At 35.1% G+C, this 14,924-nt stretch overlaps 1 protein-coding gene across 5 annotated transcripts in view; it reads right to left on the bottom strand.

Annotated features, from left to right (window-relative positions):
- Positions 1-14,924, bottom strand: part of LRRC28 (leucine rich repeat containing 28) — a 160,330-nt gene that overhangs the window by 121,362 nt on the left and 24,044 nt on the right. For all 5 annotated transcript variants that reach the window (XM_055326365.1, XM_055326369.1, XM_055326367.1 and 2 more), the window contains exon 4: positions 472-509. In XM_055326365.1, coding sequence (XP_055182340.1) covers positions 472-509 — 38 coding nt within the window. The remainder of the gene's footprint in view (positions 1-471; positions 510-14,924) is intronic.

The raw sequence follows: 14,924 nt of genomic DNA, 5'->3' as shown, positions 1-14,924 counted from the left end.
CTCCACACTCGGCAGAGAGTCGGCTTGAGATTCTCTCCTTCTCCCTGTGTCCCTCTCCCTGCCTGCACCCTCCTCTCTAAAATAAGCAAATAAAATTTTTTAAAAAAAATTTATCTTTTTGAGGTGCCTGGTTGGCTCAGTCAGTAGAGCATGTGACTCTTTATCCCAGGGTTCGAGTTCGAGGCCCATGTTGAGTGTACAAAATACTTTAAAAATAATAAAAACAGATTTAAAAAGTAATCTTTAAAATTTTATTTTATTACTTACCTAACAATTATAATCATTTCAGACTTATTTATTTTATCAAAATGGTTAACTGAACTTACTAATTAGGGGGAACAATCTTTGAAACTAATAAATTAAAGATGCATAACTAAAATTCCCTAATACAGCAATCAAATTTTGTTCTATTGTTATAAAGGAAAGTATAAACTATGGTACCTCCTAACTAAAAACTGAAAGTCCACTTACCTTCTGGAACTACAACTATGTTATTTGAGTGAAGGTACCTGTGGGAGGAGAGAAGAAAAAAAAAGGAGTTGCTATCAACCAGTACTTTTGCTAGATAATCAATCTGTAAAATGCTCACTTAGAAACTTATCCAATATAAAGGGATGAAAACTTTCTATCAGACTCTTTAGTGCATGACACAAAACCTGTGGTCATCACAAGTAATACCTTGAGAATGATATTTTATCCTGGAATTGCAATGTTAAACCTATTTACTGACTTAAATTGTTATTTTAAAATAAAAGCATTCACAATAGCTATATGTTGAGATATTTCTTAAACTCAAAAAACAAATTACTAGTTTTTCTAGTTCGTTTTAAAGTATTCAGGTTTTCAGAAAAACACGTTGCATAAAGAAAAATCAACATTGCATAAATGAAAATGCAACTTTCAATTTCTAAAGGATAACTTCACAAAATAAATCAAAACTATTTCCAGCGAATATGCTGATTTGAGAACCAAGACTGGAGAGATTAAATAATGATCATTTACAGTATCTGTAAAAATACTGACTTATTTCACAGCAAAAGGAATCTCATAAACAAGAATCAAATTCTTTTCTTAAAAAAAAAAAAAAAAAAAAAAAAAAGAAAGGTTACCCTTGCTAACAAGTCCAGACAAGCCTAGTAAATAACACTTTTCCCACTAAAGTATCTTTAGCACACTCTGGTGGAGACTTTATGAAGTCAGCAGCAGCCAACTATTCAGAGCAGAACAATGGTGACAACTAGAGAGCACCTAGCAATAGTTTTAAAAAATAAATTTATATCACTGATTTTGAGACAAAATAATTAGATATTTTTTATATTTTCAAACCTATTGTTGTATTTGTTACATCTCATAAATCAATCTTCATAAAGTATTTTGAAAGAATATGAAATTTTCTTCTACATTTTTAAGCCTAACATCAAATGTTGCAATGTTACTGACACAAAATAAGAAAGGCATTACAGTAATACACTTAAGATTATTTAGTGATGCATTAAATAGATTTTGTGTAGGCATTAACCAGCTGGGTCTAACACAATTGAAACAATTGTTCCATTCTATCATATATTTTATTCCTTGCTTTGCGTATATAAAATGAATTCACAGTTTAAAATCAATATTCTTTAAACATTAACTTTAGGCAGGACTACCTAACTGCTTAACAGGTGACTCTAAAATTTCTTTGTGCCAAAAGACCATATGTAATTAAGTGTGCAAGCACACACACATACCTACACATATGTTTGCATTTGTTACACAAAAGCCAAGGTGGCTAGATACCAAAATAAAGAGACTACTGATTTTCAATTACCCACAAAATATATGCAAAAGGACGTTAAAATGTCCAAATCAAAATGTGAACTAAGGAGCTCACTTACGAATGAAATCAAAAAGTATATTTTAACACATTTATCTACAGTAAAATGAAAATGCAGTCTACAGAAAGAAAAGAATGTTCCCAATCCTAACTGTAAAACACAGGTGCCCAGGATCCTGCCCTACCAAGTGAAACACCATCTCAACTCTTCAAGTTTTTCTGATGTGCAACTGATAAAGAATCACCATCACTGGTGGGATGGATCAGAGAGCAGGCTCTGGAGCCAAAATGAATGCACCACAGTAGCCATGTCACCAAGGGAAATTACTCAACTTCTCACTTTCATAATCTATAGAAGCAGAGAATAAGAATACTAACAACAAGGACGTTGTAAGGATTAAATGAATTAGAAATGTAAAGCTCCTAGGGCAATCAGAGTACCATGAATGTCACTGTTATAGTTATTGTGAGTCATCTATAATCAAAGATTTAGCAACTTTAAGTCACTTCTCTTTGCTCATTTTTTGTAATTTCAAAGTAATTAAAATGTTGGTGTTTCAATATAACTAGTTTTCATCATATTCTCCTATAATGCAGGAGCTTTCATTCATTGCTGGTGGGAATGCAAAACAGTATAGCTACTTCGGAAAGTAGTTTGGCAATTTTTTAATAAAATTAGATACAGATATTTACTTAATAGTGACATGCCAATGTCAGTTTATTTTTGACAAATGTATCATGGAATTTTAAGATGTTAACAATAGAAGAAACTGGGTGAGAGGTATACTCGAACTCTGTACTCTCTTTACAACTTTTCCATAAATATAAAATTGTTCCAAAATAAAAAAAGTGGATTTTTCTTTAAATTAAAAAAACAGGGCTTTTATTTCCAGCCATGATGGCATAACAAGGACCAGATTTACCTGGCTGCTATAAGCAACAAGAAAATTGGATGGAATATATGAAACAATTATTTTCAGATATTAAAAGCAGGCAATTAGGATTATGTTACCCAAGAGAGAAGAAATAAGGCAAGCCACACAATGTTCCTAGCTCTCTGCCTGGAGGCAAACCGTGAACTGTGGTACATGAATGGGATTCCAAAGTATGTAAGACTCACTGAGTTATGGAGACACAAGTTAGAATTCAGGGAAACTGAGACAGCTGGAAGTTGTGGGGTAGAGGGGTGGAGTTCTGGAGGAGAGGATGCTACAGGAAAAAACAAACAAAAAAAACCAAAAACACCTTTAATAATTTAAGTAAGGATCCTTTGACTCACTGCTGAATTATAAAATGTAGCCTAGGCAAAAAGTGACTGAAAATCTATCAGCTGAGTGGTCCACAGAGATCATACAGGGCTAGAAGGCATTTAAGTTCTGAGCAGCAAGTGTATCAAGTCCTTGCTGATTATTGGGCACTTTCAAATCAGATCCTATAAAGGCCATGCCTCAGTAATAGGGCTAAACTACCCCTAGCATTGAGGTTACACTAGACTGGTCCTAATCAAGTGTAAACACAAGCTATGAAAGGATCAACCTAAATTGTAAATAACTTCATGCCAGAATAATGCACAAGAAAAAGGAAGGCAACAAAGTCTAGAGACTCAGAAATGTAAACCTTGTAAGGATGCTGGCATCCAATCAGAAAGCATTAGGCTAATAAATCAAGAAAATGTGACCAACAACGATGACTAAAAACAGTCAATACCAGCAGATCCAGTATAACAGAGACAATAAAATTAGCAAAACAAGGACATAAGAACAACTATATAAGTTGGATCATATAAGTATATCCAGACAATTAAAGCAAAATATGAACATTGCAAGAGAAGTATTAAGGTATGAAGAACCAAACAGAATTTCTAGAGATCAAAAATATAATGAACAAAGTGAAAGCTTCACTAGATGAGATTAACAGCAAATTAGACATTGAAGACAGAGAAATACAAATTGTCCATACTGAAGAAAAAAAAGACTGAAGAGTGTCAGTGATTAAGCGAAATATTAAACAATCTAACAAACATGTAAGAGTTCTAGAAACAGGGACCAGAGATAAGAGTTAAACAATAAATATCTGAGTATGTCAAAAGATTGCTAAATCTGATGAAAACTATAAAGACACAAACCCAGGAAGTTCAATGAATGTCAAATATAAGAAAAAAGAAAACTACAACAAGGTATATCAAAATCAAATCATATTACATGCAGGGGAACAAATATAAGAATAACAGCAGATGTCACAACAGAAACTATGTAAGCCAGAAGATAATGAACTACATAAAAGTGCTAAAAGGAAAAAAAAAGTCTTCAAGAATCCTAATTCCAGAAGACCAAAACAAAACTTCTAAACTATGAAGAAGAATGTAAAACAAAAACTCTATGACCTTCAGAGAAAAAACTAATGTGAGATTTTTCTCACAGGAGAAAACCTTCAGGGAATAACGCTAGACAAGAAGTTCTTAGAATTGACACTAAAAACATGATACATAAAAACAAAAATCGATAAACCAGACTTCATCAAAATGTAAAACTTTTGCTCTGCAAAGGAACATAAAGAGGATGAAAAGACAAAATACACATTGGAAGAAAATATTTGTAAACAATATATATAACAAAGAACTGGTTTCTATAATATTTCAAAGCTCTTAAAACTCAAGACTAAAAATAAATCCAAATAGAAAATGAGCAACAGGTAAATGTGCCTGAAGAAAAGATACAGATAACCATTAAATACTTGAAAAGATGTTCAGTATCATTAACCATTAGAAAAATATAAATGAAAACCACAATGAGATAAAACCACACATCTATCAAAATGACAGAAATAAAAACTAATGATAACACCAAATATTGGCAAGATGTGGAGAAACTAGAACAATCACATCTTGCTTGGAAGAATGTAAAAAGGTGCAGCCAACTTAGAAAATTATTTGGGAATTTCTTATGAAACTACAAATCTGGAGCAAAAGTAAAAGAGTAAAGACCTTCAAAAATTCTTTTGCATAAAATCAACAAGAATACTGGCAAAAATGGTAAGAAATCTATGTACAAAACTCTGGAAATTAACCGAAGTGATACAGGGAGGGTTTATTTGAGAAAAATGGCGAAATCTCATTAGGCACAATGAGCTGTGAACTTTGGAGCATTTTCACTTCCTCTAATTCTATCCCTCATTTTTCAGTTCTGCAGAAGCAGAATCAACAAAAAAATCAAGCCCACAATCAAACTGAAAAGCAGCAGCCTGGCTAGCGCCTGAAGGGACAGAACCAAGTTACAGTTCACTCCCAGAGAACTGCCATCATTTGACCTGTTTCCTGATTTCCTTGGAAGCCCCCACTTGCAAAGCTATTTTTAACTTGATCTGCCTAGAAACTTGCCCAAGTAAAAAAACCTTTTCCCCCCGTTGAAACAAATTATGGGCTATTGTTTAACTTCAAAACCACCTGAGTCAAAAGATACCGCTGGAGCAAATAACAGACAACCAAAAACCTTGAATGGAAAAGCTGGGTAAGATGTTTCAGGAGCTCTGAAAAGCTCTGGTATATTTCTGGAAGTCTACAAGGTCAAAGGCAGGTCCAGAAATGTGCAAATGCTCAGGAAAGAGTTGAAAAGACCCTAAACAATCCCCTCTGCTGAACTTGAGACTCCTACATAGACAGAGTAGCTAAGGCAAAGTTGTGAAATACCAGGCTGAGAGGTGAGGGCCTGCTGCCATACAAAAACAAAGCTCCTCAGCAAAGACTGGGAGACCTACTGGACTCAGGCAACTAAGGAAATCTCTGCCTAATCAGCAGCTGACCACAAAGGTAACTGAGCAGATACTTTAAAGAATAATAAGAAAGAAAGAAAAAAGAAAGGAAAAGACAGAACTCTTTCAACTCATTCTATGAAGCCAATATTAGCTTGATAAGTGTCACAAGACCACAGATCAATTTCCCTCATGAATAAGAAGCAAAATTCCTCAACAAAATAGTAAGCCAGATGCATCACAAGAAGACAAAGATATCACAAGAAGACCACAGACCAATTTCCCTTATGAATACAGAAGCAAAATTCTCAACAAATTACTAATAAGCCAAATCCAGCAACATATAAAAAGGATTATATTCCACAACCAAATGGTATTTATCCCCACTGATACAAGATTGATTCTATATACAAATATCAATGTAATACATTTTCATTTACATTGTCTATATTAACAGAAAAAATAAAAAATAAAATCTCAATGGATGAAAAAAAGACCATTTGACAAAATCAAAAATCCTATTGTGCTAAAAATCTCAACAAACAAGCAGTGGAAGGGAATCTCCTCAATAACATAGAGGATACCTATGAAAAATGTATAGTTATCATCAAATAAATGGCAAAAGACTGAAAGCTTTCCCCCTAACATTAGGCAGGAGCAAAACAAAGATACCCAGTCTCACCACTTTTATTCAACATTCTATTTATAACCAAGGAAATTAAGCAAGAAAAAGAAATAACAGGGATACAGATTAGAAATAATCAAAGCTATCTTCATAGGCAGATGACATGATTTGTATATGGAAAATCCTAAGGAATCCACAAAAAAAAAATAATAAAAATAAAAAAACAAATGAGTTCAAGGTTGAAGAATATGTTGATCATCATACAAAAATTAGTTGTATTTTTTATATACAAGACAATGAATAATTCTAACATGAATTAAGAAAACCATTCTATGTGTAATAGAATCAAAAAGAATAGTTAGGAATAAATTTAACAAAAGAAGCTCAAGATTTTTACACTGAAAAGTGTTCAATGTTCAAACAAAAAAAAGTTGAAAAAACTGAAGACCTAAATTGAAAGACACCTCACATTCATAGATTAGAAGACATATTATTAAGATGGCAGCACTCCACATATGGATCTAAAGATTTAATGCAATCACTATCATCAATTGCAGATGACTTTTTTCTTTAATAAAGATGCAGATGTTAAAACTCACATGGAAATAATACAAAGGACTTAGAATAGCTAAAATAATTTTGAAAAATAAGAATATAGAAACGCAAGGGACTTAAAAAAGCTAAAACAATTTTGAAAAACAAGAATAATTAGGAGGAATCAGACTCCTCAATTTTAAAACTTACTATGAAGCTACAGTAATCAAGTTTGTGTGCTACTGGCAAAAAGACAGACATATAGATCAATGGAATAAAACTGAGAATCCAGAAATTCACCCACATGTCCAATTTAATGGGGAAAGAGTATCCTTTCAATAAATGGTGAGGAGCTATTTGGACCTGCACATACAAAACAAGTTAGACCTTTACACTGTAGCATACGCAAAACTTAACTCAAAATGGATCAAAGACCTAAATGCAGGGATCCATGGGTGGCGCAGCGGTTTAGCGCCGGTCTTTGGCCCAGGGCGCGATCCTGGAGACCCGGGATCGAATCCCACGTCGGGCTCCCGGTGCATGGAGCCTGCTTCTCCCTCTGCCTGTGTCTCTGCCTCTCTCTCTCTCTCTGTGTGACTATCATAAATAAATAAAAATTAAAAAAAAAAAAGATTTATAAAAAAAAAAAAAAAAGACCTAAATGCAAGAGCTAAAATTATATAGCCTGAATAAGAAAAACAATTAAATCTTCATGATGATGGATTAAAAACAGTTTCTTATATAGGATATCGACATAAGATGCCAGATAAAAAATTATCAAGAAAGTAAAAAGGTAAACTACAGAATGGGAGAAAATATTTGAAAAGCTTGTTCTGATAAGTATCAAAAGTATAAAGCATTCAAATATATAAATTATATATCTCAAATATATAAAGCACTTAAATATATGTAAAGCCATCTCAAATATATAAAGCAAATATATAAAGAAATCTTACAATTCAACAATAAAAAGACTAATATCATAATTTAAAAATGGATGGATCTGAACAGACATTTCTCCAAAGTAATATACAAATGGCCAGTAAGCCCATGAAAAGACATCATTAGTCAGAAAAATACAAAACAAATCTATACCAATCACACCTACCAGGATGACTATAATCAAAAGTACAGAAAGTAACAAGTGTTGATGAGGATGTGGAGAAATTAGGATCCTCACATAATGTTGGTGGAATTGTAAAATGATGCAGTTTTGGAAAATAGTTTGTCAGTTCCTCAAAAGGCTAAACAGAGTTAGCATTGCGATTCTACTCCTAGGTATAAACCCAAAAGAACTGAAAATATATGTTCATACATAAACTTCTACATGACTATTCACACTTTCATTAATCACCATAGCCAAAATGTGGGAACAACTAAAAATGTCTATCAACTAAAGACTGAATAAACAAAACATGGTATATCTATGCAATGGAATATTACACATCTATAAATAATGAATTCGGAAACATGCTATGACATAGACAAACCCTGAAAACATGCTATGTTAAAACAGTAAGACCTAAAAAAGCCACATATTGTATGATTGTCCTGGACAGGCACAGCCATAGAAACAGAAAGCAGATTATTGGTCACTGAGGAGTTATTAGGGATTGGGAAAAGGGAGGAATGAATGCTAAGTGGGTTTCTTTTGAGGTGATGAAAATGTTCCAGAATTAGATAGTGCTAATGGTTGCTCAATCTTGTGATTATACTAAACACCACTGAATTTTATACTTAGAAGGGTGAATTTTTTCGTATGTGAATTATATCTCAACAACAACAAAATGAAACATGTAATTATGGTATGACTCAGCAATTGCAGTCTTAGTCATTTATCTCAGAGAAATGAAAACTTATTCACATGGGACGCCTGGGTGGCTCCAACGGTTGAGCGTCTGCCTTTGGCTCAGGGTGTGATCCCAGGGTTCCAGGATCAAGTCCCACATCGGGTTCCCTGCATGGAGCCTGCTTCTCCCTCTCCCCCTCTCTCTGTGTGCCTCTCATGAATGCATGAATGAATGAATGAATGAATGAATGAATGAAGAAAGAAAAACTTATTCACAAAAAAACATGTATACAAATGTGCCAAACAGCATTATTTATTACAGATAAAAACAAAACCACTGATATGCCCTTCAATGGGTAAATGGTCAAAGAATCTGCATTACATCCATACCATGAAATACACTTCTCCAACAAAAAGGAACGAACTACTGATACATGCAACAACTCCAACAGATCTCAAGGGATTGTGCTGAATGAAAAAAAGCCAAGCCCAAATGGTTACATACTATGATTCCATTTATATAATATTCTCAAACAGATACAGTGATAGAGATGGAGACCAGAGTAGTAGTTGCCAAGGTTTGGGGGATTGCAGAGAAATGAAAGGGTAGCTCAAACAATCCTTGCAGTGATGAAAGTACTCTCTCTACCTTGACTATGGTAGTGATTACACAAATCTATACATGAAAAAATTGCACAGAACACACACACACACACACACACACACGCAAATGGCTACACAGAAAATGATGAACCCTGAGTAAGATAACACCAGTGTCAATTTTCTGGTGCTTATCTTATATTATGCAAGATGTGAATATTGGTGGAAACTAGAAGGGTACACGAGATCTTTCTGTATTATTTCTTACAATTACATGTGATTCCACCATCATCTCAAAGTAAAAAGTTTAATTTAAAAAAAAGATGGAGAAATAAAGACTTTATTCAGGTAAATCTGAGAGAATAAAAGATATTTCTCATTTTAAATTTAAGTTAACAACCTAAATTCAATATTAAAATGATGACTTCTGTCAGTTATGAGTTTAGTCTGTCAGCTCAAAATCTATCTCTTATGCCTGGTAGAGCTAGACCCTGTCAACACATCTCCTTTGTCAACTGGCCTAATGTAAAGCTGTCAAAAGAGGGCCCCGGAGTGACCCTGCGAGATGACAGCAGCAGGAAGGCCCTCCCTTCTGGGTCCAGTCCCCCTTCAGTTGTTTACTTAGCACAGGAGCCAAGGCCCAGAGGCACTCACCTCAGCAGCCCTCTTGGAAAACCTCAAGCCACATTCTCAAACTATGAATTCCCTCGGCCCAGCTCTGTAGCAGCTCTTGGCTGCACCCTCAGGCCACTCTCCCCCTACCCAGCAATGAATTCTAAAGACCAGCTTCAACCAGCCTCAACCAACAGTCTTACCACCCTGTGGCCACTTCTGTGGTAGCTCTGCTCACACTTCAGGCAGTTGCTTCCCCACTAGCCATACTGCTTCTACAGACCAGCTCCAGATTACCAAAACCCTCCTGCAATAGTGAGCTGATATTAAAGATCAGCTCCAGCCTAAACCATCTGGCAAGCTCCTTCACACCAGTAGGCTGTATGTTCTTGTGGCAGCCAGACCTCCGCCGAAGAGATCTAAATATCAGCCTAGGGGATGGTGTTCTCCTCAGTCATTATTCCCTTCATTGTCTACTTTCCCTCAGCCCAGAAGACCTACTTTTTGTACTTACTAATTCTGAAAACCTTAGACTCCTTTTAACCTCTTTTAGTAGCTAATAACATTTTACTAGTCAACAACTCTTTAATTTTTCCTGTTTAAGGGAATGGTTTCTATCTCCTAACTGGACCCTGACTGACATACATGATGTGTACACGTATATGTATACTGATAGATACACACACAAACACAAACATATGTAAGACATACAAGAGCACAAAGAATGAAGTACTGATATAAAGTTCCTGTTACACATGAAGTGGTACATTATGTGAAGGCATATTGTAACAGGTTAAAGCAGCACAATATCAACCTTAAAACACTGAAAGTTAATAATCCAACAGTGGTAGTAAAATGGGATCCTTCATAACACTAAAATAATTTTAAAGGAAGAAAGAAAGGAGGGAAAAAAATAAATAACAGCTGAGACAAATAGAACACAGGTTGTAAGATGGTTGACTTAAATTCAATCATATCAGTAATCATACTGAATGTAACATGATCTAAAACACTCCAGTTAAACTGCCCAGATTGTCAGATCGGTCAAAAATCAGAGAACCAACTAATACAGACTTCAAGAAACCACTTGAATTATAAAGACAGTTAAAAGAAAAGGTTAAAGTAGTTAGAAGAAAAGAATGCAAGTTCCAATTCAGTACAGCAAAATAAACTCCTACTGGACTTCTCCTCTGGCAGATAACAACTAAAATCCTAATGCATGCATACACATGCACATCCATGCACGCGCACACACACCTCTAAGGTACTGCAGTGTAAACAAAAACAAGCCAATTCTGGCAAAGAATCTAAACTTAGAAGAAGGAATTGCAGTGAGTGAGTTGAGTTTTGTTTTTTAAGCAGCATTTTGTACCTTAAAGGCAGGGTATAGACAGTTACCAGGCAAAGTGGCTAAAATTCTGATAGAAAACATCAGTCTTACTACTCTAAAGAATAGGAGGACAGGGTTCAGGGCAACCATGACCACTGGCAATTAAAGGGAGAATACCAGAAAAAAAGAGCCAGGGAAGGAAAACCCTAAATTCTACTTCTAAATTTTGCCTAAATCATTGGCCATCTTAGAACATACAAATATGGAAAAAGCTACAGTTAAAGGTAAAAGAACTGTACTGAGACTTCAGCTGCCTTCCAAGAAACAGTTCACTGCTTGAGTTAAACCAGGTAAATTTCCTGCTAAAGCAAAAATATCAAATATAGCAGATTACAGTCTTCAAGACACAACATTCCTAATTGTCAGGATAGAACCTAAAGTTATTCAACATATGAGAACACAAGAAAATGTGGTCCATTAACAACAACAACAAACAATGGCTATCAAGCTCAAGATGACCAAGATGTTGGAATTAGCAGACAGGAAATTTGACGTAGTTATTATAGCTATACATAGTGATCTAAAGTAGAATATGCCTATAATGTAAAGATGGGAAATTTCAGTAGGAAGGAAGGGAGGGAAGACAGATGGTCAGATGAATGAATGAATAAACTAAATAAGATCTGAGACTGAAATATTACTGAATAAAGGTGAATAACACAATGAATATGACAAAGGAAAGAGTTTATGAACTTGAAGAAAGCTCAATAAAAATAGTCTAATGTAAAATGCAGAGAGAAGGGGTGCTTTGGTGGCTCAGTTGGTTAAGCATCTGTCTTCAGCCCAGGTCATATCACAGGGTCCTGGGATTGAGCCTCATGTGGGGCTCCTTGCTCAGCAGGGAGTCTGCTTCTCCCCTGCCCTTCCCCCACTCAGCTCCTGTTATATCTCAGTTTGAAATAAATAAAATCTTTGGGAAAAAAAAAAGAGCAAAGAGAAAAAAGACTGAAGGAAACATGAACAGTGCCTTAGAGGATTGTAGTACATCATCATCAGATACAACATATGTGTAAATGGTGCCGAAGAAGGCAGAATAGTGTATAAAAAAATATTCAAAGAAATAATGGTTGAAAATGTATCATATTTGGGAAAAGACAAATTCAAGAAGCTCAGCAAAGTCCAACATAAATACAAACAAAATTATAGCAACGTACATCATAGTTAAATTTCTGAAAACCAAAAAAGAAAATGTTAAAAGTAGCCAGAGAAAAATGATATATTAATACATGTGGAAAAGTAGTAAAATCCAAATTATATATAATATACATAATACAGAATTATATACTATTTATTCACTCATATTACATAACTTAGATTATATATGAACATGTATACTTCTATATCATTTATTTTGTAACACAAAATATGTAATATTATATGTAATATATAATACATATGTTATATACAATTAACTACATATATATTACATAAAAATACTTCTAAAGGGCTCAAAGAAAAACACTTCAAGCTTGAATGCAACCACCATTTTAAACATAATACAGTTTGGAGTATTATACTACAGTCTTCTTCATCTTCATGATTGTTTCACTGTTTTGCCTGAAGGCCTCAAGAATTTTTTTCTGAAAAAGGTTTTGAATAAATTCCACACCCATTACTAATGACAATTCTTGAGAAAGTAGGAATTAATGGTGTGTTAGGCAGCCTCCAAGATAGTCGCCACTATCTCTACTATCTGGCATTTAGGCCCTTGTGTAACAGCCTCCCCTTAAGTGTTGGGCTGGACCTACTGTCTTGTTTCTAACAAAATATAGCAAAAGTGATGGGATTAGATTAGAAAGAGACTAACCTGCATACCCTCTCTGGCTCTTCTTTTTTCTGTGAACTGATGGAAGCCAGCTGCCATGTTGTGTGTGACACAACAGAGAGGCCAATTGGCAAGGAACTAAGGGAGTCAGTCCCCTGGCCAACAACCAGCAAGGAACTGAGACCTTCAGACCAACAATTTAAGATTAACTGAATCCTGCCAACAACCACATGAGTAAACACAGAAGAGGATACTTCTTTAGCTGAGCCTTCAGGGAAAACAGTAGCCCTGGGCAACAATCTTTGATTGCATGCCTTGAAAGAGACATTGAGGCCAAGAATGCAGCTAAGCCAAGCCCAGATTCTAGACCTTCAGAAAATAGGAGACAGTAAGTGTTTTATTCTTTTAAGCACCCCTACCCACAGTTTAAACCACTACATTCTGGGGTAATTTGTTAAGCAGCAATAGATTATTGACACAAATGGATATTTACTTAACACAATAGAATACATATACATTAATCGTAAAGCCAGTGTTTTTCTTATGGGGCAATGTTGGAGGCATTCCTACTAAGGTCAGAAAGAAAACAAGGATGCCCACCATCTCTAGTACAATTTCACACTGTTCTGAAAGGACTAGCCAATGCATTCAGACTAGAGATGATAATTAAAGGCATAAGGTTTAGAAAAAAAAGGAATAACACTATCTGTATTTTCAGACAAGAGGGTATGCCTAAAAAACCTGAGGAATCAACCATAAAACTAACTCAAACAATAAGATTTCAGCAAGGCATCAGGGTATAAAGATAACACACGAAAACAAATGGTGTTCAAATATTAAAAGAATAATCACTTAAAGAGGTAACAGGTAAGAAAATTCATTTATAATAGCAAAGATTATATATTAAATGTTTAGGAACAAACTTTAGAAATATTCAAATCCTATATGAATGAAACTATAAGGAACCTTTAAAAACATAAAGACTTAAAATAATTTTAAGACTTCCTTCTTCTTGAAAATACATACTGATTATTTAGAGGTAAAAAACCATGATGTATGCAACACTCTCAAAAGCTTCAAAAAATACACACATATTGTGGAGGCCGAGAAAATTAAGGCCATTCCACATTAAGTTCAGGGTTAGCACAAGTACAGCCGTCCCAGGCCCATGTGAATAAGAGCTGAAATTTACATTACTTCAGTTACAGGAGAAAAAAAAACAGCTTATAGTTTAACGTCCTAGAAAGCCCCATATTAGAATAAGAACAGAGCCCAAACCAAGGGAGGAAAGCTCCATATTAGAATAAGAACAGAGCCCAAGCCAAGGGCAGGAAGCTCCATATTAGAATAAGAACAGAGCCCAAGCCAAGGGCAGGAAGCCATATTAGAATAAGAAGAGAGCTCAATGCCCTTGAAGGCCCCATATCAAAATGTAAACAGAACTTGAGGAATTGCTCCACCCCTTCTGGAGGTCCCCTAGACCAGCCCTTAAAACTAAGCTGAAACCCACCTCGGGGTCCAAGTCCCTGCTCCGCTGTGTCAGGTATACTTGAACCCAAGCTCGAGCTTGTAAATAAACCCTCGTGTGTTTGCATCGGTGTCGGCTCCTTGTTGGTTTCTCGGATTCACAATCTTGGGCACAACAATATATATATACACATATATAAAGTGAATGAGATTGAGGTGCCTGGGTGGCTCAGTCAGTTAAGCATCTTGCCTTTGGCTCAAGTGATGATCCCATGGTCCTAGGATCAAGCTCCATATCAGGCTCCCTGCTCAGGAGGGAGCCTGCTTCTCCCTCTGACCCTCCCCCTGTTTTCTCTTCCTCTCTCAAACAAATAAATGATATCTTTAAAAGAAAAATAAAGAGAATGAAATTAAAAACTTGATAAAGCAAATGAGGCAGAAAATCAAAGATGTTTAAACTGATTCTAATCAAGAGGAAAAAATCAGACAAATCTGGACACTAAAGACATTAAGTTGGGGAGAGATTGGGATAATTTAAATATGCAATGTATATTAGATGATATTACTGAATTCGTATTA

Source organism: Nyctereutes procyonoides, unplaced genomic scaffold, assembly GCF_905146905.1.
Source record: "Nyctereutes procyonoides isolate TBG_1078 unplaced genomic scaffold, NYPRO_anot_genome, whole genome shotgun sequence".
Classification (NCBI taxonomy): Eukaryota; Metazoa; Chordata; class Mammalia; order Carnivora; family Canidae; genus Nyctereutes; species Nyctereutes procyonoides.
The sequence above is the reverse complement of the archived record's forward strand: the minus strand, read 5'-3'. Positions and strand labels throughout refer to the sequence as shown.